Source organism: Oncorhynchus keta, chromosome 17 (assembly GCF_023373465.1).
Source record: "Oncorhynchus keta strain PuntledgeMale-10-30-2019 chromosome 17, Oket_V2, whole genome shotgun sequence".
In the NCBI taxonomy this organism is placed as follows: Eukaryota; Metazoa; Chordata; class Actinopteri; order Salmoniformes; family Salmonidae; genus Oncorhynchus; species Oncorhynchus keta.
Window position 1 is genome coordinate 9,879,347 of NC_068437.1, and position 24,321 is coordinate 9,903,667.

The 24,321-nt window shown below is 39.9% G+C and overlaps 1 protein-coding gene across 4 annotated transcripts in view; it reads left to right on the forward strand.

Moving 5' to 3' along the window:
- Nucleotides 1-24,321, forward strand: part of LOC118396387 (microtubule-associated protein 1B-like) — a 68,448-nt gene that overhangs the window by 27,383 nt on the left and 16,744 nt on the right. For all 4 annotated transcript variants that reach the window (XM_052465418.1, XM_052465415.1, XM_052465417.1 and 1 more), the window contains exons 3-4: nt 23,782-23,864; nt 24,182-24,319. In XM_052465418.1, the coding sequence (XP_052321378.1) occupies nt 23,782-23,864; nt 24,182-24,319 (221 nt within the window). The remainder of the gene's footprint in view (nt 1-23,781; nt 23,865-24,181; nt 24,320-24,321) is intronic.

A 24,321-nucleotide genomic window follows, 5' to 3' on the forward strand; every position in this document is an offset into this window, starting at 1 on the left:
TATACAGAAGATAGCCCTATTTGTCAAAAGACCAAGTCCATATTATGGCAAGAACAGCTCAAATAAGAAAAGAGAAACGACAATCCATCATTAATTTAAGTCATGAAGGCCAGTCAATCTGGAACATTTCAAGAACTTTGAAAGTTTCTTCAAGTGCAGTCGCAAAAACCATCAAGCACTCTGATGAAACTGGCTCTCATGAGGACCGCCACAGGAAAGGAAGACCCAAAGTTATCTCTGCTGCAGAGTATAGGTTCTTTGAAGTTACCAGCCTCAGAAATTGAGGCAAATAAATGCTTCACATAGTTCAAGTAACAGACACATCTCAACATCAACTGTTCAGAGGAGACTGTGTGAATCAGGCCTTCGTGGTCAAATTGCTGCAAAGAAACCACTACTAAAGGACACCGATAATAAGAAGAGACTTGCTTGGGCCAAGAAACAAGAGCAATGGACATTAAACCTGTGGAAATCTGTCCTTTGGTCTGATGAGTCCAAATTTGAGATTTTTGGTTCCAACCACCATGTCTTTGTGAGATGCAGAGTAGGTGAACGGATGATCACCACATGTGTTTTTTTTTGCTAATTTATTGAAAATGAAGTATTCACACCCTCAAGTCATGTTAGAATAGCCTTTGGCAGTGATTATAGCTGAGTCTTTCTGGGTAAGTCTCTAAGATCTTTGCACACCTGGATCGTACAATATTTTTACATTCTTTTTAAAGTTATTCCAGCTATGTCAAGTTGGTTGTTGATCATTCCTAGACAGCCATTTTCAAGTCAAAACTGTAACTAAGCCACTCAGGAACATTCAATGTCATCTTGGTAAGCAACTCCAGTCCTGGTGTTTTAGGAGTTTGCCTGTGCTTAGCTCTATTCAATTTATTTTTTATCCTAACAAGCATACCCATAACATGATGCAGCCACCACCATTCTTGAAAATATAAAGAGTGGTACTCAGTGATGTGTTGTATTTGCCCCAAACATAACGCTTTGTATTAAGGACATTAAGTAAAAAATGTTGCCACATTGTTTTCCAGATTCATTTAGTGCCTTATTGCAAACAGGATGCATGTTTTGGAATATTTGTATTCTCTACTGGCTTCCTTCTTTTCACTCTGTCATTAAGGTTAGTATTGTGGAGTAACTACAATGTTGTTTATCCATCCTCAGTTTTCTCCTATCACAGCCAATAAACTCTGTAACTGTTTTAAAGTCACCATTGGCTTCATGGTGAAATCCCTGAGTGGTTCCTTCCTCTCCGGCAACTGAGTTAGGAAGGACGCCTGTATCTTTGTAGTGACTGTGTGTATTGATGCACCATCCAACGTGTAATAACTTCACCATGCTCAAAGGGATATTCAGTATCTGACTTATTATTATTATTTCACCCATTGGAAAACCTCCCTGGTCTTTGTGGTTCAATCTGGGTTTGAAATGCACTGCTCGACTGAGGGACCTTACATATGTGTGGGGTACAGAGTTGAGGTAGTCATTCAAAAATCATTTTAAACACTATTATTGCACACAAAGTGAGTCCATGCAACTCATTATGTGACTTGTTAAGCACATTTTTACTCCTGAACCTATTTAGGCTTTGCCATAAGAAAGGGGTTGAATACTTATTGACTCAAGACATTTCAGCTTTTCATTTTTAATTCATTTGTAAAAATGTGTGATGAACATAATTCCACTTTGACATTATGGGGTATTGTGTGTAGGTCAGTGACACATAATCTAAATTGAATAAATGTTACATTTAGGCTGTAACAACAAAATGTGGCAAAAGTCAAGTGGTGTGAATACTTTCTGAATTGCACTATATATATTGTAGGATTTGCGTTTTTTAAGATGAGTTGGTGGTGCGGACAGGGCCGAATTGTTGTCCCAGAATGTTTTGTGCTTAGTCTTAGCAGTGGAAGAGTTAAAGCTGGTGCAATATGTGAGTCGCATAGCGCCCCTCACTGGCCCAAAAATTCGTAGCTGAACCATAGGCGGCTGGTGGCTGCAGATGATGTTGCCGCATCCCGTTCCGCTTTGCCACAGGCCTGCATTCGTATCCAAATCTGCCAATCTTCTCTCCAATCCCTCCCTCATCCTCCTCCTTCTCACCCCGCCCGCGCGCTTGACGCGCACACCACCAATGCTCCTCTCTGGTTTCTAGACACACGACTCTACGCTTAAGTGGCTCGGCATCCGTAACGGTATGTAAATCTGTCTATGACAAGTAATCCTGGCAAATCGGTTTTACATAAAATATGCCGAATGATTAGGCTATATGTTCAGCCGTTCCTAAAATGGAGTCCGTTATCCTTATGTTTGCATGGAATTGATCAATGGTAGACTATATGAGTACCGATAGACTTGTGACGTAGGGTGACTGGCTCCTCTCCCTTTATCCTCAGATGACTGCATTACATTTCAATGTATTTCATCAGAAACAATGTGAGCCCATTTTTAGACGCATCTGATTTATCCACCCTATTCCCGTGTACAGGTTGACTTTTTAACTCACATATAATTCTTATTGTTTGAATAGCATATTTGCCGTGACAGTAATTTGTTGGAAAAAAATGCCAGACAGTACTAAGTCATTAAATAATCAGACACTCATTTAAACCTACCTTGACATATGGGAGAGCGGTACAGAACGCTCAGGTGACGGAGTTTAACCACTCTTTGCCTCGTCCAAAGTAACTGGATTAATGCACTATGAAGTGAAGATTAGACACGCGCATGTGGCATAATTCGTTTTAATATTGAACTGTATCAGGTTTAAAAAATGTAGCCGTGGTATTCATTAAGATGTAGAATTGAGTATGTTGAGATAGGAATGCAATTAAATCGGCTCAATAGAATGCTGGTTTGTTTCCACTGGGCGCCTTGAGCTTTAGTTCGATTCGTTCCGCTCGGTTGGATGATGTATGTTATTTTAACCGCGAGTGGGCGTGATATGGATACGTTGTTGAGAACGACGTTACGTGTGTTTACTTCTCCGTACATCGAGGACAATATTGAGAATCAAAACAAGCACGCACAAACGTCCATCTAAACTCCCAAATAGACTATAATAAAGTTTACGTCACTTAGGAATGGGTGCATTTTCTAAAGATTTTAAGATCATTCATCGTAAACTGGATGAATTAGTCTCGTTTGTCAATGTCAGAAATGTTGGTATTGATTTTCTTTGTTCAGCTATTGCCTAGGGCAGCATGCTTTCTGTGTTATTGTGAATGTTGTAAAGAAATGTGTCATGAAGATTATTTGTTCTGCTGTTTAATACGATGTGATTAGTACATTTTTCTTTGAGATTCTGTAGCAATGTTGTTACCTATGGATACTAGTGTTGTGCTGGGTGAATTGGGACTGTCCCAGACCTCCAGTGACTCAGCAATGGTCTGTGTGACTCAGATGCAGCCTATGTGTGCGTGCCTGCTTGCCCTGCCGACTACGACCAGTGATGCTGAATGGAAATACTGATCAACAGAGGAATAGCAGGGATGAAAGAGGGATTCAAATGATGTTAGTGAATTGATAGGATACTGCATTCATTCTCCTTCTGTATTATAATGAAAGTTTATGTAAATGAATGAATTAGGCATTAGTATGACTGTAAAGTGGAGGGGCTACCATTGGGATTTTATTTTTGTATTTTTTTTACAATAAAATAATCAGGCTCGCAGGCACAAATTTTGGGGTAATGCTTTGAATCCCAACGAAGAACAACTTGAACATAATGTAGCTTTCTCACCCACCAGAGTCGAGTGAAAGTGCACCAGCTTGACAGTCAGCTAAATGCTTTTGTGGGCAAAAGTCAAAGCTAATGTGCATTAGATAAACCTGTTTGGGTGCTCTCTAGGAGCTAGCCATGTCAGTTGTAGCCTATAGCATTTCATTGAGCTTTGTAGAGCTATTGGCTAGCTTAGCAAGGCTAGGTTTAGCCTGAGGCTACTGTGTTGAGTCACACTGTCGTTGCTACCCACTGTTCAACCCACACAGCCTACATACACTTTACTAGGATAAATGCTTTGTTTCCTGATAGGGTTGTGGTAATTTCAGCAGATATGTAGACTGGACAATGGTCTGTAGGAAAAACAAGACACGTGTTCTGGTGTGCTTTGGGAAGGCTTTGGGCTCAATTCAATCTGTATCGCTGTAGTTAGGGCAGTTTAAATTGAAAGGTAATTTCCAGTTGAGACGTCATGTGCCAATTTTACCGTGAATGGCAATGTTCACGCATCATTGCCTTTAAATTTCAATCGCGCTATAGCGCTGAACTTTTGCGATACAGATTGAATCAAGCCCTTTGGTTGTCAATTTCATGACGCAACCTCCAAGGCAAATAGAGACATTTGCCATAGCTGTAGGCAACATAGATTATGGAGTGTGTTGCCGTTTTATTTACGGTCCCATTCATTCAATTCGCATTACCAGGTTTATAGGAAATTTTGTGATTTAAATAACCATATCCATAAAAATCTATCTGGCCATTCCACATCCATAGACATAAGCTTAATAAACAGTAGTGGTCTGCCAAAGCATTCTGGTTGAAACTGGCAGACAGGCACGATCAGGTGATCCAACTTCATCCGCTTGAAATACATTTCTAATTGAAGGACGTTGCGATTACCGTCGTCATTATGCGTGTATAATTTGCTACAACGACTTACTTAATAGTTTCAAATCGATGGAGTCTTAGCCCTAGTTCAAACACCACTACCTCACTTTCTATTTGGAAGAGCGGGGATTGAGTGCTGTCTGAAACATTGCAGTGTGCCTCGCCAGACTATTGATCATAGTTTGGGAGCCTCTGCCGCTCATTGTGCGTGGTGCGGGTGAACTAGCCTCTGTTTCATGCATCACACCGAACAGTTCTTCCACTGTCGGGAGAAATGGTAATACATATTAATATATGTTAATTGCATGCAAATAAAGGTTGGTTTGCTACCACTCCCACAAAGGAAGAACAATCAGCCTTAGATTTGCAGGTGGTCGCGTTAGAACAGACCCAGGGTATGTTTGTGTCTGCAGAAATGCTAAGGCTTATGGTTAGTGTCATTTTTGGTGCACTTTAAAACCAGAATGATGGTAAAAACCTGACTTCTCAACACAGAGGTTGAAACATTAATGACCGATGAGCTTTATATCAAAATACAAATTGTTTGGCAATCTCGGGAGAAAATAGAACATTATGTTGCACATTAGGCCTAATATCGCTATTTAGTGCAATACAAATCCTGGTTTCTTTAACACGAGGTCATTGTTATTCCTGAATTTGACCGAAAACCAACGAGGAAGTGTTGAGAACAGTATCTTCATTTCTAGTCAGTTCGTCTCGCCATAGATTTGGCGTCTGGACTGTGCATTATTGACTCAACAGGGTGCTTACTTCCTAATCTGTCAGGATTTGGGATTGGGTTTGAAACAAAGAACCACTCTCACACCGGGATTAGGAGTGTTGGTTCATGACCTGGCTGGCAGGTTGCACGTCTGGGGAAATATGTTCGAATGAATGTAATCACGGAGACCTTTTATTTAGATCAACTCATTTGTTGAAGCGAAGTGCAATCTATGAATAACAACAGGATTCCAAGAAGGAAGCCATGCAAACAAAGAAACAAACATGCACACGCAAACACACAGACAACAATAATAACAGTAATAAGGCTCGGAATAGCTTGGCCAAAATACAATCCGCCATTCAAAGATGGTCCAATGTGTGTTGCCTTACATAAAGCTGTGATTTAGTCTAGCTAGCTACATTGCCTAGCTTGGTCTAACCAGACTGAGTACTGTGTCACCATTGTTTCACACAGCACTCGGTCTGATTTACCCTCCAAAACAGACACTGCCAAAACAATCGCTATGCGGATGTTGGCTAAAGCAGATTTGATTGAATCAAGCCCTAAGTCAACCATGCGGAAGTTGCTTAATTGCTTATTCCTGTTCATATACCCAAAGTCCGGTGAATGCATGACTCATGGTTTAGCACAGTTATTGATATGTGTGCTGGAACATATACAATTATGTTTATAATCTGATCATACAGTGTTATAATTCGTCGTAATTATATATATATATATATACACACACACAGTGCCATTCAAAAGTCTGGGCACACCTAGTCATTCAAGGGTTTTCTTTATTTGTACTATTTTCTACATTGTAGAACAATAGTGAAGACATCAAAACGATTAAATAACACCTATGGAATCATTTAGTAACCAAAAAAAGTGTTAAACAAATCAAAATATATATTCATCAAAGTAGCCACCCTTTGCCTCCATGACAGCTTTGCATAATCTTGGTATTCTTTCAACCAGCTTCATGAGGTAGTCACCTGGAATGCATTTCAATGAACAGGTGTGCCTGGTTAAAAGTTCATTTGTGGAATTTCTTTCCTTCTTAATGCGTTTGAGCCAATCAGTTGTGTTGTGACAAGGTAGGGTTTGTATACAGAAGACAGCCCTATTTGGTAAAAGACTAAGTCCGTGTTATGTCAAGAACAGCTCAAATGAGCAAAGAGAAAGGACAGATAGTTTTATCTTCATTATCAGAGAGACAGAGCGGGAGTACGAGCAGTCGAACGAGCGAACAGACAGCAGTCACAGCACAGACAGGCAATTATTGCTGAAAGCAGGCATATTGGGCTGATGTTATGTTTCCCTTGAACGGCGCAGTACAGCAGTAAACATTGATCCTCTACTGAAGGCTTCTATTCCCACTGGTCCCCAATGGTCGTCCTGCTCCATCTCCCATCCTGATCCCAAATCTGCTGACTAGGCCTGGAGTACCAGGCATCCAATTGGCCTGACACACCTTTAGGCACTGAGGTGCTTGGGCTCAAGCGAGCCGTGCAAGCAAAGATGGTCCTTTTGGGGAGATCAATTTCATGTAGCCTACATCCCTGCATTTTTTTTTGACGTAGAGTTCCATACTAAAAGTCTCCCCGAGGAAACGAAAGGATTAGATTTGTCACCATGCTGGCTTGGTGTCATTCTCATGATATGGGTTGCAGCTATTCTTGATTTTTTTTTTTTGTGTGTGTATTGTGTGAGCTTTTGTCTTGAAGGGAAGACAAATGCCTCAAGCCTCAACAAACATACTCATACATTTCAACACTCCAAGTAAGGACACAATCCAAATCACAAATACAGTGAGGGACAAAACATGAGTGGGCCGAAAAGTTTTGAATGCATAACCTCCATAATGGAAATCCGTTGTCCAAAAATGTTACATAGCGCTTAACATTCACTTGAAGACATATCTATGGGATATTTTATGGGAATTTCCACCTCCTTGCTTGCTGGATTCCCAAAATAAGGTTTGTGAGATGGAAAAGGACGGAGAATGTTATTTTTCTCTCTGGGTTTTCTCACCTTAAGCAATGGTATCATGGTATCACTTGTCATTGTGCTGAAGGTCACCTTGACAGGTATTTTTCACAATTCGTGTCCCCTGGTTGTTGTCTATTCAACCCTGTGACCCTGTCTTGGGTTTGTCATGGTGATGGATGACATGTCACTGTGCATCTGACTCATTTGTGACAGCCATTTTATAATCATTACATGAACACTGACACCTCTTGGACATAAGTATGGAGAGGAGATGCCCACCTTAGGATTGTGTGTGTGTTGGCTACCCTGAGAGCATTTGCCATGCAATATGCAGAAGAGATATTCCGATGTGTTACTGGCTGTGTGGGCTGTAGATGAGTTGTGGTTACACAAGCACAAAGTTGTGGTGCAATTAGTGTTCATTACCAACTTCTAATCGTTTGCGTCTTGCGGCATCATACAATTCACTTCCCTAATTCTTAATGATTTTTGAGAAATGACTCTTCCGTCTCCCCTCACAGCCTCTTACCTAAGAGTCAAGCTCCTCTGTAGCCTACATGGAGCTAGATGGAATAATGTAAAAGGTAAACGAAGCAATGGTTTTGGATGCAATATAGTGAAACAAGAGTGAAGGATGGTTTGGTCAGGAGAGTTGGAGGTGAGATATTTATTGGCAGTGTAGGCCCGCCGAGTGGCAGTGGTGATGTCATGGTTGGCACAGTGTGGGCATCCCGGGTCCCTAGGAGACGGTGACACAGCGTCAACACCCCTACTGTTGCCCTTTTTCTGGCTGTCTCCTCACTTTCTTTACTGCCTTTTTTCTCTCTCTCTCTGTCTTTATGTCCTCTGTTGTATTTTAATAGTCTATTATTATACCTTCACCGATGTGTCTTCTCTGTTCTCCTTGTCTCTTCATCTCAGTCTAGGTCTCAACTTACTGTTGAGAGTTAGAATAGTGGAATACACAAGGTGCAAGTTCAAAATTTGGTTGTGAATTAGCCATTTTTATATTGTTATGTCAGTCACTGACAGTCATTGAATTAGCCATGTCAGCTAACCATTCTTATATTGTTAAATTAGTCTAGCCAGCTAACTAAACTTGTAGTAATCATGGCACGCCGGCCCCCCATACATTTTTTTGTCACTCTCACTCAGATATCATTAATAACATGGCATAAGTCATTTCAAATGGGGTAGAATTGCAGGAAATTAGCTGTCAAACAACAAACAAACAAAAATTCAACATTTTTAGAAGGGTATGTACTTTTAAAAATAAAATTGCCACATTTTCTCTCCGCCCCATGGCAAAATGTGTAGAACTGCAGAAAACTTGCTTTAAAACTGCAAAGAATTATAATAATTAGTTGGGGTCCCAAATTACTGGTATGAGTTAGAATAGTAGAACACACAAGGGTGCAAGTTTGACATTTTTGGTTGTGTATCAGCAGTTTTTCTCTTACGTCAGTCACTGACAGTCACTCAATTAACCCATTTTTAAATTGGTAAGTCAGTCTAGCCAACTATCTACAGTGCCCTTCAGAAAGCTTTCATACCCCTTGACTTATTCCACACTTATTCCACAACCTAAATTCAAAATGGATTAAATATATATTTTTCAGACCCATCAACACACAACACCACATAATGACAAAGTGAAAACATGTTTTTATAAATGTTAGCAAATTTATTGAAAATTAAATACAGATATCTCATTTACATAAGTATTCACACTCAATACATGCTAGAATCAATGCACACCTGGATTGTACAATATTTGCACATTCTTTAAAAAATTGTTCAAGCTCTGTCATGTTGGTTGTTTATCATTGCTAGGCAGCCATTTTCAAGTCATACATAGATTTTCAAGAAGATTTAAGTCAAAACTATAACTAGGCCACTCAGTAACATCCAATGTAGTCTTGGTAAGCAACTTCAGTCCTTGTGTTTTAGGTTATTGTCCTGCTGAAAGGTGAATTTGTATCCCAGTGTCTGTTGGAAAGCAGACTGAACCAGGTTTTCCTCTAGGATTTTGCCTGTGCTTAGCGCAATTCCATTTATTTTTATTCCCCCATAAAACTCCTTAGTCCATACCAATGACAAGCATACCCATAACATGATGCAACCACCACCATGCTTGAAAATATGAAGAGTCTTAAGCAGGATGCATGTTTTGGAATATGTTTATTCTGTACAGGCTTCCTTCTAATTGTGGAGTAATTACAATGTTGTTGATCCATCCTCAATTTTTTCTTATCACTGCCATTAAACTCTGTAACTGTTTTAAAGTCACCATTGAACTCATGGTGAAATCCCTGAGCGGTTTCCTTCCTCTCCAGCAACTGAGTTAGGAAGATCGCCTGTATCGTTGGGTGTATTGATACACCATCCAAAGTGTAATTAATTACTTCGCCATGCTCAATCTCTGCTTTTTGTTTTGTCATCTACCAATAGGTGCCCTTCTTTGCGAAGGCATTGGAAAATCTCCCTGGTCTTTGTGGTTGAATCTGTGTTTGAAATTCACTGTTCGACTGAGGGGCCTTACAGAAAATTGTATGTGTGGGGTACATAGATGAGGTAGTCACTGAAAAATCCTGTTAAACACTATTATTGCATACAAAGTGGGTGAACTTATTTTTTGACTTAAAAATAACATTTTTCCATAACAAATTGGTTGAATACTTATTGACTCAAGACATCTCAGCTTCACATTTTTTATTACTTCTGTAATAATTACACTTTGACATTATGGGGTATTGTGTGGTAAATGACACAAAATCTCAAATTAATCCATTTTAAATTCAGGCTGTAACACAACAACATTTGAAAAAAGTTGAGGGGTGTGAATACTTTCTGAAGGTACTGTAAATTTGTAGTAATTATGGCTGAATACTGACCAGGCATGCAGGGCAGGTGCCCAGGGGCCCTGACCTCCAGGGGCCCCCCATTGATTTTTGTTAGTCACTCTCACTCAGATATTATTAACATGGCCTAAGTCATGGCAAAATTTGTAGAATTTCAACATTTCTCTTTTTATTTTTTTTCTCTGCATTGTTGGGAAGGACCCGTAAAAGTAAGCATTTCAAGTAACACACCTGTTGTTTACGAAGCATGTCACAAATAACATTTGATTTGATTCCACCTCATGGCAAAATTGATAGAATTGAAATGAACCGTATAACAGATGTTTTTTGTATGGGGGGGGGGGACTACCAAATCTCGCTTAGGGCCCCCAAAAGGCTAGAGCTGGCCCTGTACTTAATGAGGGTGAATATACTTAGTTTCATCCTTTCCTTTGTTGTATATTATAGCACATCCTTCCTTACTGGTCAGAGATGATTGGCCATAGATGTCAGAGCACTGTGATGCCAGCCCAGGCTATATCCCACCGTTTGCCTCCTGGAGTTTATTCTGTCTGGTCCCTGCAGATAGGGTAAGAAACCTTAGAAAGGGGAGCCTTCTTAGAGTAGTATATAGACTAAAGGTTGACCGATTAATCGGCATGGCTGATTTCAAAGTTCTCATAATAATCAGTAATCTGCATAACAATCTGTAATCTGCCTTTTTGGATGCCGATTATGGCCAATTACATTGCAATCCACGAGGAGACTGCGTGGCAGGCTGACCACCTGTTACGCGAGTGCAGCATCAAAAGGACCTTGTGGCTGCAAGGAGCCATGGTAAGTTGCTAGCTAACATTAAACTTATCTTATCAAAAACAATCAATCTTCACATAATCACTAATTAACTACACATGGTTGATGATATTACGCGGTTAACTAGCTTGTCCTGTGTTGCATATGATCAAAGCGGTGCCTGTTAACATCGAATTACAGGCTACTTCAACTTCACCAAACGGGTGATGATTTAACAAAAGCACAATCATTGCACAAATGTACCTAACCATGAACATTAATGTCTTTCTTAAAATCAACATACAGAGGTATATATTTTTAAACCTGCATAATTAGTTTAAATAAATGCAATAAATGCATGCAATATTAACTAGGGAAATTGTGTCACTTCTCTTCTGATCAAGCAGAGTCAGGGTATATGCAGCAGTTTTGGACGTCTGGCTTGTTGTGAACTGTGTGAAGACCATTTCTTCCTAACAAAGACCGTAATTAATTTGCCAGAATTTTACATAATTATGACATAACATTGAAGGTTGTGCAATGTAACAGCAATATTTGGACTTAGGGTTGCCACCCGTTCGATAAAATACGGAACGGTTCCGTATTTCACTGAAAGAATAAACGTTTTGTTTTTGAAATGATTTGACCATATTATTAATGACCAAAGGCTCGTATTTCTGTGTGTTTATTATAATTAAGTCTATGGTTTGATATTTGATAGAGCAGTCTGACTGGGCGGTGGTAGGCAGCAGCAGGCTCATAAGCATTCATTCAAACAGCACTTTACTGTGTTTGCCAGCAGCTCTTAGCAATGCTTGAAGCACAGCGCTGTTTATGTCTTCAAGCCTATCAACTCCTGAGATTAGCCTGGCATTACTATAGTGCCTATAAGAACATCCAATAGTCAAAGGTATATGAAATACAAATGGTATAAAGGGAAGTCGACACGTCATAATTCCTATAATAACTACAACATAAAACTTCTTAACTGGGAATATTGAAGATTCATGTTAAAAGGAACCACCAGCTTTCATATGTTCTCATGTTCTAAGCAAGGAATTTCAACTAGCTTTTTTACATGGCACATATTGCACTTTTACTTTCTTCTCCAACACTGTGTTTTTGCATTATTTAAACCAAATTGAATATGTTTCATTATTTATTTGAGACTAAATTGATTTTTATTTGTATTATATTAAGTTAAAATAAGTGTTCATTGTTCATTCAGTATATATATATATATATATATATATATATAAAAATTCAGCCGATTTTAAATCGGTATCGGCTTTTTTTGGTCCTCCAATAATCGTTATCAGTATTGGCATTGAAAAATCATAATCGGTTGACCTCTAATACAGACCCACACAGAGACTCAGACAGATAGTCCTGCCTCATTTCCCCAGGTGATGATCTGGGTGGTATTCATTAGGCATGAAAATGGTCTGAAATGGAGTGAAGTGGGAAGGTAGTATCTGAATTTGTCCAATTAGAAATGCTCATTTTTGTTGTCCATTGTTGTGCCCTCATGAACACACCCCTGGACTCAGTGATTTGGCCACAACCATTCCGAGGTCGAGGTCTGAGATTGGTACTCGAAGGCCCAGCTGCGATTAACGTAGAGGCTTTATCTGGCTTAGCAGCACAATCAACCAGCACAACCAAATCACAGGACTAGGATTACAGCGAGGAACTGGGATATACACCTACTGTTCAGGTTCAAGGTGGCGAGCCAACTGACATCCAGGAAATGGTTGGGTGGTGTTGGCATGGGGTTTGTTTAGTTGTTTAGGGTGACACGTTACAGAACATTCAGACAGAGTTGTATTGTATGTTACCAACATGTTTTTAAGACATGTTTCCCAACTGTCTGCTCTTACATTTCTAACTACAATAGACTATATATTTTACACCCTGCTGAATAAGCCTGTGGGGTAAAGGGTCTCTAAAGAATCAGGGATAGAAAAGGCTGAATTTGAGGGAGCCATTTTGTTATGCCAAGTCTGCAGTGCTGATATGATACTGCAATGATTCAAAATCTGATATCGAAGCCTACATGAAAGTGCAGCCATTTTATATCAATATCAAATCATTTCTCAGTAACAATGAAGTGCCTTAAAGGTGCAATATGCAGAAATCCCTCCATTTCCTAATAGTTTTTCCTAATTTCAGTTTTTGTGACAAAACAAGCAATGTGTAGAGAATCGTTGTACCATCTAAACCACTGAAATATATTTTCAATAACCAAAAATGTTGTATTTTCAGCTGCTTGAAGCTGGTGTACAAAACTGAAAGGAAAAGACACAAAAAGTTACATATTGCAGCTTTAATGTAATAGTTTTCCATTCAAATGGCAAAAAAGGGCAGCCGGCCGCGACTGGGAGGTCCGTGGGGCGACACATAATTGGCCTAGCGTCATCCGGGTTAGGGAGGGTTTCGTCGGGAGGAATATCCTAGTCTCATCGCGCAACAGCGACTCCTGTGGCGGGCCGGGCGCAGTGCACGCTAACCAAGGTCGCCAAGTGCACGGTGTTTCCTCCGACACATTGGTGCGGCTGGCTTCCGGGTTGGATGCGCGCTGTGTTAAGAAGCAGTGCTCCTTGGTTGGGTTGTGTTTCGGAGGACGCATGATTTTCAGCCTTCGTCTCTCCCAAGCCTGTACGCGAGTTGTAGCGATGAGACAAGATAGTAACTACTAATAATTGGATACCACGAAATTGGGGAGAAAAAGGGGGTAAAATTCCCCACAAAAAAATGGCAAAAAAGAAGAAAACATGGCTTTTTAGAAAAAAACAATTTCTCAAGCAAGAATTTTGCTAGGACTGTGCAGGTGTGGTCTGAGTGGAGGGGGGAAGCGCATCTGGAAACAGAAAACTAGCTGTTATTGGCAGAGAGGTTTGAAACTCTCTTTGTTATCGGTCTATTAACTTATTTACCGCCTGGTGATGTCACCAGGCAAGCTGAAACTCCACCGATGCAAAATATGCTTATTTGAGGATCCTTCGTAGATTGTATTTTCAACCAGCAACTATCATGAAATAACACTGATATATTTAAAAAAAAAACTTTTACAGTTTGTTTCATCAGCTGTTGTACAATATGATACAAACACAGGAATTTTGACTGCATTGGGCCTTTAAAATGTCATACTTGGTGTTCTGTCTTTTATGGAGACTATAGCCTGGTCTGTCATTTTCCATTTCAATGTGCTCCTCTTTATCTATAAGTTATACTAAGCTCTACCCTCAGAATGGGATGAAGTCACATTAGCTAAATGAGATTAGCGGCGCTAACCCTGTTTTCATGTGCCTCTCCACGCTACCTTTGTTTACTGCGATGGGTTACTTTCGATAAGATGGCCCATGCAGGCATCAGGTTCAAATTGCCTTCTTATGCTTCCCTGTTTGGGTGTCAGTGTTGCGTAAAAGCTCACCTTCGTCACCTTGTCTCAGTTACTTAGGAGTGACTGCTGGAGTAAACAGAAATGACATCATCAGGTGTAGCCCTTAGCGCTATATCTATAGCTTAGCACAATTGGGTTCCATGATGGTCAGCTGCTTGCTTTGTGTACTTTGAAGATGTCTTTGGGTAAGTCAACCATCTCTCATCCATACCTTTCACACACTACTGAGCCAAACCAAGCCCAACTGTACTGGGCACGGTAGTGTGAAAAGGGTGCCAGAGAGTGCATGAACCTGCATATAAATGAAGTCTTAGTTGTCTCTTTAGCATCAAATCTCTATCAGATACCATATTTATGGTTTGTATATTTTGTGTATTGGATAGAGGAGCTGTCCAGGGTGCTGAAGTCATGCTCCGCCCAAACATAGGCTACTGTATCTGTAACTTACTGTAAGTTGCTCTGGATAAGAACAGCTGCTAAATGACAAAAATTTCAAATGTATACATTTAAAATGTATTGACATTTTACATTTTAAATATTGATGTCGCAGATGTATCATTTCTACATTTCTTTATTAAAAATGTAGTTATTTGTTACATTTGTGTAAAACCTAGCCGTACTACTTATTTCTCTGAGTGAGGCGGATATATAGCATTTTGCAACAAAAGAAACATGATTATTTGTATCTCTGAAATGAAACCATAAAGTGATAGATTTTAAACAAACACATATGTCATTGATCAACCCCATGCCATGATTAGGTAGTGAAAAAACACAGCAATCTCTTTCATAATTTCTTTAAAAAATAAAAGCTCATTTACCAACATTTCTGAGAATGGATATATAGTGTTTTGGAATGAAACTCTTGAATTGAAGATGTGATCGTTTTAAATTCCTTCAACCTCCTCACAGTCCCTGATTGCTAAATGTGGAGCAGTCTATTTGGAGCAGTGCAGTGACTGGGCCGTGGTCGATCATCAGATCAGTGCTCTGTTTTAGCTGTTTTTTAACAGAGCGCTCCCATTTCCAGAGTTCAGATGCGGGTATTTATATCAAGCAGGTCAGCTCAGGTAAAGGTGTACTGAGGAGAGTAACAGTGAGTTCTGTCTGAAAACGACCTGCTCTCCTTTGGGTCCCGGACTACTGTATGGAACCTGTGGCGTTTGGTGCCGTTTAAGATGAGGGATGACGCAAAAAAATGTTTATGAGCATGGCCTTATTTCTATTACATCTAGCTCATCTAGGGTGTAGTCATTAGTCCAACAGTTGCAAATGAGAGTTTCTATTGTACAAATTCAGGTAGGTTTATTCCAGTTTCGTTCCGTTTGCTTCAGTTTAAGAAACTTTTTTTTTTTTTTTTCAATAGAATCGGTGGAATGAATACACCAGTTAATACAGTGTACAGGCAGTAAGCAGTTTAACATTTACACCAGTGGGCCCCGGTGGCAATACATTTGTAAAACCAAAGACTACCTTGACTTGGAAGAGTTCCAGTGTTGGATAGTCATAGCCAGCTAGCTAACATAGCATCCCTCTGTTTGAGTAGGTTAAACTAGCTAGCTACATTTGCTAAGTAGGGTAGTGATCTCTCTCCCTTCATTTTTGAAGAAATGATTGGTTCAAAACTGTCTTTCTCTCTCTCTGAGTCAACTACTCACCACATGTTATGCACTACAGTGCTAGCTAGCTATGCTTTCAGTACCAGATTGATTCTCTGATTCTTTGGGAAACATGTCAGTTCATGCTGCAAGAGCTCTGATAGTTTGGAGAATGTCCTCCAGAAGTTGTCATAATTACTGTGTAAGTCTATGGAAGGGGGTGAGAAGCATGAGCCTCCTAGGTTTTGTATTGAAGTCAGTATACCCAGGGGAGGATGGAAGCTAGCTGTACTCTGGCTACACCATGGAGCTACCCTACAAAGTGCCGTTGAGGCTACTGTAGACCTCCATTGCAAAACAGTGTGCTTTACTCAATTATTTGGTGACGTGAATATATTTTGTAGAATTTTATCTAAAAAGGATAACAACTTTTTAAAAGTTTCACTTTTTATTTTGGGGAAATTCACTGAGGAGGAATGTCCTCCCCTTCCTCCTCTGTGGAGCCTCCACTGATAGAGAGCCAAGTCAAGTGAGTCTGGAGCTAAGAGTTTAGTTCCTCCTGAGGTTTCACTGGCTTCCCACATTAATTATGTGTGGATGTGGGTGTCTGTGAGTGGTTTGGGTTTTATCATGTGTATCTTCAAGAAGTCAGGACAACCATTGTACAGAGAAGTGAGGACACAAGCTAATGATATGGTAATTAACTCCTCTGTGAGCCTCTTTGACATTGCTAAAACAGGCCTATTGCTAAATGCATTAGGGAGGCTGCTTCAGAAGTTTACAGCTGCTGACGACTTTTTGTACATGTCAGAAAATGACACAGAAGCGAGTGATAGAAAGTTCCTTGGTGAAATAAGAGCAGTCTGGGGATATTGCGCAAGAAACTCAACAATAAAATGCATTGGTTAAGATTTAGCCTGCATCTAGCTTATCTAGGGTGTAATCATTAGTCCAACAGTTGCAAACAAGGGTTTCTATTGGACAAATTCAGGTATGTTTATCCCCATTTCATTCCGCTTGCTTCTGTTTAAGAAACGTTTTTGAACAGAATCGGCGGAATGAATACACCACTGATCAAACGCAGTTAGTACAGTGTACAGTCAGTAAGCAGTTTAGCAGTTACATCAGGTGGCAATACATTTGTAAAACCAAAGCCTACCTTGACATGGAAGAGTTCCAATGTTGGACAGCGAGCTAACATAGCATCCCTCTGTTTGAGCCGGGTGTTTGAGTAAGTTAAACTAGCTAGCTACATTTGGAAGTGAAAATGAAAGCGAAAAATAAAAAATATAGCTAAAATATGGGAAAGGTGGATTTTCGACATGCCTTTGGTGTATGGAACTGTTACGACTTCTATGAATGGTGAGTGGAGGAGTCAAGCGCAGAGAGCAGGTAATTCCGTACGTGGATATTTTATTCCAACGACAGCGCAGACATGGACATGCAAAACACAAGGGCGCATGAAACAACCCGTCCAAAATACACAGGACTATAACTGTCCGGAAAAGTAGCGATCACACTAATACACCAACACCAAATAAACAGAGAACAAGCCCACTCAATACCCAGCGGGCCTAGTGCCCTTAAATAGCCTATAAACAAAACTAACTCAAAACAGGTGTACCCAATTAGACCCAATTAACAGAAACAAAAGGAAATTGAATCGATGGCAGTTAATAGGCCGGCGACGACGACCGCTGAGCGCCGCCCGAACAGGAAGAGGCAGGATTCGTGACAGGAACGCCGTTTGGGTCTTTGCATGTAAAAAATGTTTTTAAAAAAAGATACACGTCAAATAAGCTTTTCATTTGACACGTCAAATAACACAGTTCTATTATAGAATGTTGTGTGTTCTGAATTTGCACGTGCAAGTCAAGCGCCACCACTACTATCGGTAGCGCTGTCAAACCTGTACAAAAAAAAGTCCGTAAACAACAAATCACCGGCCACGAACGATGTGTTTACAATACCGCGTTGATAATAAGGCATTATTTGTTCGACCGCAACTTCTGGGGTAGATAGCTTTAGCTTGGTACCTAGCTAGCACCAATACAACCAGCCTGAAAACAATGGCCAGTAGAAACTGCAGTCATTTTCATTATTCTTAGCAATTATATAGGAATCCTTGTGAGTAAGTATTAGCTAGGTAGTCACTTGTTGTTTGCCTATTGAAATTGAACTAGCTAGCCAGCTACTTAACTCTGTTGCCCAAAGCTAACGTTATAAACAGCCAGCTTGCTTCATCTAGTGAGGCTCGACCGGACCGGGTTATGTGTTGTGAAGCTAGCCAAAATAAGGATTAGTGGAATTTACGGTTTTCCTTCAAAATAAAAGTAACTATTTTAAAGTGATGCAGAAGGTTACAATTGGTGGAATCATGCCATATTTAGACAGGATAGTGTTTAACAAGTTTGGAATGTGAAATTGGGTATCAGTCTACTCGGCGACACCCACAGAACACAACTGTGAAGAGTTTACGCAAATATTAGCGTTGTACCTCTTATCACGGGACTGTGACTGTGGAAATCACCTCCCCAGTCAGCATATTGTGTGTATTGACATTCATATTGCACTGTGCAGCTTTACCTAAGGATTGGGGATCAATGAAATGGGGTATCAGTCTAATCAATACCCAATGTTTTTTTTCCTAACATCCTCTCAGACTTATCAGACTCCAAAATATCCACGCAGTATTGTTTTTCACTGAGTAGACTGATACCCCATGCCATTGATCCACAATCCAATAAAGTACAGTAAAATAAGTATGCCTCCAATGCAATTCTAAAGTATAATAATACAATCAGTGTGATTTCAACAGATTTTTGTCAAATTAACAAATTATTGTCTTTTGTTGATTTTAGGTAACAACATTCCAACCTCGTTTAGCATAATCTATTCAATTATGGCATAATTCTACTATTTGTATTCATTTGCATCACTGTCAATTACATACTTTTATTTTGAAGGCTAACCGCAAAGTCCACCATTGTGGCTAATCCTTATTGTGGCTAGCTTTAAATAGATGGATCCGACCACCATTAATTTAAAAAAAGCGGTCTTATAAATGAGGGTTATTTTAGATGACACCTAGCTTTATAGTTAGCTAGCTAGCTATAGCAACTGAGACAGATGTCATTTTCTATGTTTCTGGGGAAGAACATTGTTTGCATCCATGAGCTAGCAAACTTTTTTTTTTTATGACCAGGTGTGCGAGACAACTTTACCAGCGACGTGCTGTCATATTCAGGTCCTGATTGGTCAACAAGCTTATTTGACACATCAAATAGTGTTTACTTGACATGTCAAATAGTGTTACTTGACACGTCAAATAGTGTGTGTTTTTTTGACACGCAAAGACCCAAACGGCGTTCCATATTGGTGGGATGTCAGTTTCCATGAAGTGGGATGCTTTCATGTTTCTGGGATACTGGTTAAAGGAAAAGCCAGAGGGATGAATAGAGGAGGGGAACTTGGCAGAACATCCTGCTATTCCAAAGGACTGTAGAAACAAAACAGCAAAGCAGAGAAACAGAGCTGTCTGGCGTGGAGGCTACTACAGATGCAGTCCTGAGGATCGAGACGTGTGTGTTTATATTATTCATCATAGTGGCTGGAGGTTGATGGGCATGCTTTAGGCCTACATCATTAACGGACTCATCTTTGCCTGTACTCTCCATGGCTTTTGGAGTTCATGAGTAATGTATAATCATATCAGATTTTCTACACATTTGATTATTCTGTTATCTGAACATATTTACTTACTGGTACCAATGACATAGGCCACTTACTGTAAATTCTACTGTGTGCCGTTCTTCGTTAGTAGCAGTGCTGCTACTTACAGTGGTTTCCTACTCTAATGTTAAATACTGAAGTAAACCTTCCTGTTTAACTTCCTGCTGTTTTCTCAACCTACTTTTTTCTGAATAAAGAAACGGAGAGTTATAACCAACATGGTCATCACCGAGATGATGTCTTGCTGAGAAGTGAAGGCAATGGTAGCCTCTTGCTGTTCCACTGGATGTCATAAGGTGAATGCACCAATTTGTAAGTCGCTCTGGATAAGAGCGTCTGCTAAATGACTTAAATGTAAATGTCTATCCCGTAGGCATATTATTCACCTGTCTATTTAGTGGACTGACCAGCCCCTGCTTGACATAGACTCTCTGTTGTTCAAGTATCACAATGTACCAGTCTGCAATGTCAGAGAGGGGTCGTCCTGCCGGGACTAGCAGCTAACGCAGTCTCCTTTCTGCTGTTTGACCTGAGAAAGCATATCAGGAGGGTAAAGGGACACGCCGTCTCTCTGGGAATAGACTATAATTCTACTTGTCCTTATTCTGCCTGCGTCTGATATCATATGCCTTTGTTCTCATATTCTATTACGCCCATGTTTTGTATATTCCCCAATGTCCCCCATGTCCCCATATTCTATACTCTTACAACGTAAGATATCCAAACTAACTAATGTAGTCAATGGCTTAGTCACGATGCAGTGAGTCTCCTTCCCCACAGTCTGTGGGCAGCTAGGCTGAAGTGGGCGAACTCTCGTCAACGGTTCTTCCAGTATGCTCTAGTGAACAGGGTTCTCTTTTGGTACCTCACTGCTCCAACTATAGTAGGCCTACGCGGTAAAACGTCACTGTCCCTCTCATAGTTTGACTAGACTGGTCTCAGATCTGTTTATGTTGTCTAACCAGCTTCTATGGTAATTGGCAAGACTGAACAAACATATCTGGGACCATACTAACAGTTTGCTTTTTCCTGCTGCTAATAGCAGCATTTGACCAGTTCTGTAGCAGGTCCAATCATCTTTCCTCTCTCAAGCCCCAGGTCCAATCACCTTTCCTCTCTCAAGCCCCAGGTCCAATCACCTTTCATCTCTCACAGACTAATGCTGCAATGCTTCTCACCGTAAAACACAGAGGCCGGGTCAGGGTAATGATGAGCGACTCGGTCCATTTTCATAGCAACGGTGAGCTATATCCTCTGGGTGATATGCCTTTCTTCCCAAATTGTTACGACAACATGCTGGTTGGTTTCTAATTTCTATGTAATGATATAGCCGGCATCCTCATTTAAGAGTGATAAAGCATACTTTATCATTGGCAACGAAAGCTCATTAGCACCACAACCATTTGGATGAGGTTTCACTTTTTTGCATCATATCAGCCAATTATTCTGTTCCTCTTACTGAGTCAACTGACTGACTCCAACCAATCACAGAGAGTTTGAGCTGTCACTCCACAGCAGACAAGTAGCTGTTCAAATGCAAACTTTTTATATTTTGGAAATGAATCAAAAGTATCCATCCTGATTGTGAGTCACAATTAGTGTACACTGTCTGTCATGTCAGGCCAAGTTGTCATTCTCATCACCTAGGCCTGTACCTTCTATCCCCTAATTTACTATTTTTACTGTTCTCCTCTTTCTCAGTCCACAATCCAGTAATCACTACCTTGCATGTGGCAAGCAAAAATAAAAATAAAATAGTGCTGAGCGATTAACTGAAATGTTGATTTCGTTTTGTCGTTCTGTTTTTTTTCTGTGAGCTCAATTCGCAGATTGCACAGTTTCTCGAGAGATAAATCAGATCCAGCCTGAACTGTGCGATGTAGTAGGGAGGCCAATATTATACATAGTTTAGCGCATAAAACGTAATTCACTACAATGACCATAATCCATTGTGCATCTACTTGTCTGGTCTGTGTTTCTTTTATGCCTGCTATGGAAGAGGCAGAAGAATGAACAATCGTGAGGGGATATAGAGAGCAGCTCTTGCTTCGCGAGGTTACAGTATCTCTATCTGAAAATACATAACCTAAGTGATTGATAGTTGGTATTCAGCAGTCATAAAAGTAGGCCTTATTTACTTTGAACTACAAGTACTACAAAATAGTGATTTTTGTCAGACAGCATATGCAGCCCCTCTATAGAGATGGGATGATGACTTAATAAATGAATAAAGTCATTAAATAAAACAAATGTAATATACACAACAACTGAAACATTTTATTAAGGTAAAGTAATGTGAATAAATGATGGTTAATAAGTGATACGCAGTAATGGACAGTCACTACCATCATGGAACTTTTATTAATTGTTTTATTCTGTGTTAAAGCGTTCAACCCAAATCATCAAAACCGAAATTGAAAACCGTGATTATTTTGTAATAATCGAACCGGAACCCGACCTCGAAAAGCACTAATCGCTCTGCACTACAAGCAACACAAAGCGACCCTCTGTAGAGCTCTTTCCCAGCAAAGAGTTGACAGTGCATATACAGTACCAAAATGGCGGAGGATGGCAAACTCTGGATGTATCGAAGATAGCAAGTGGAACACAGAGTCCAATTCCCTCTCCTATTAGCCGGCTCTATTATTAGTCTGCATTGGTGCTTCAACAAACGGGAATGAAATGCTTATCGTTACACCTCTGAACTGAATGGGTAGAAATGCTGACACATAATTATATCAGATCCGCACAGGAGTGGGTCCTTCCATGAAAAGAGGGCCTTTTGCATCCCTTTTGATATTTTAATTAGAAATTGTGCAACAATATTGCATTTTAAAAGCCTGGTATATTAAATGTAAATTTAAAAAATCAAACAACTTCATGTTCATCTTCTCCTGCACCGCCCTGACATCAACATATGTGAGAATGTCGCGTTTCTATGGTTTGGAATAAGAAAAGATAGAGGAAGATACGTGTTTCCAATGACATCATCAACCAATTAGTAGACAATTCATTTAAACAACTTTTTTTTAAACTACAAAACATAGAAAAGTTACATTTTTGGCTGATTTAAGATGAAATCGTCAACTCTGTTATGGTCAACCCTGTTACTTTATCTGGCACTAAATAGGCACTTGCTATAGTATTATTTGTATTTAACCTCTTGAGATGGGGAAAATGTGTTCATGAAGTTGGACATGTGCTCTTTATGACAGAATGTTAAAATTAGGTGAAATCCAATGTTTTTTTTTTGACCAAGTTATACTTCTCAAAAGGCGCCGAATTGGTGGAACGACCTGGATATTCAGCATTATATTCAGTAATTAATCCTTTATGATTTATTATGTTTGCTCACTCTTTACGTCGGTGATTTCATACCAATTATGCCAGCTCAGTGCATTGTTTTCAGTGTCTATGATATTGACCAATAACCTGAAAATCATATCCTTGAAGTCCTTGTGATGATGATTGCCAAACATTTGGATATATTGGCCCAATATTTATATGTTACAAAGCCATGTAATTCTAGCTTAGGTATTATCCAATTCTCAATTCTCTTGCATGAAAATGTCAGTAGCTGTTCTCCACTTCCAACTGCGCACAGACGTCAATTCAACATCTATTCCACGTTGGTTCAACCAGTGTGTGCCCAGTGGGTTTGTTCTGTTCTAAAAAGCTGTACCTGTTAGCTCTGATTTCAAGCCGCAACCAGTAGTAGACATTGGTGACCTATTTCCTGTTCCCAACTTTTGTTCTTGCCTTGACGCACTGTGGTGTTGTGCTCTCTCGAAGAGTCTGCCCCACATAACAGGCACCACGCAGTACAGAGTACTAAATCTCCCCGACTGAAAAAGGTTTTCACAGATAAACTCTGGATGCTCTCCAGCAGGATGTCTTTGGGGCAGACTGCTCAGACTCTGGCAAGTTTCTCAGTAGCCTTTTTAAGCTGTTGACCTGTGCCAATGTTGGTTATGTCTACAAGGATTTGAATGGAACACTTCAAAGCAAGTGCATGAAAGATGTTGACAAAACACGTCTGGCCTCTCTCTCATGTTGTTCGATTTTTCTGGCCCCTGTAGGGCAAAGGACTCTCCACCACAAGAGTGATGTCCTAGAGACAGTCGTGTTGGTCAACCCATCAGAGGATACAGTTGCTTCAGAGGTGTGTTTCAAGATTTCAAATATATATATATTTTCTGGTTTGTTACTATATTTAAACCATATTTATATATATTTAAACCAGCTTTCAATCATTGTATACATCTGTTTACATTATGATTTAAAACCTAATGCATCTCATTTATTCCCTATAAAAAATTTAAAAACTATTTTCTCTCACCGTGCTTTAAATGGAATACCATAATGGCATAACAAATTGTAAATACATTTGATTCATTTCATAGTGTAGCCCATATAAAAAGACACCCTCTTTGTTCTGTGCCGTTTCCTATAACTGCTCTGTTTTGCTCTCTGCCCCAGATCCAGTCTCTAGTCACAGACTCAGCAGGACACAAACTCCTGGTCCTGAGTGGGCAGAATTCCGACCACGGTGACCTGCTTCTCCAAAGTGGGGTTTTCACCTATAAGAGCTTCTCACAAGTCTTTGCTGATCCTGGGGT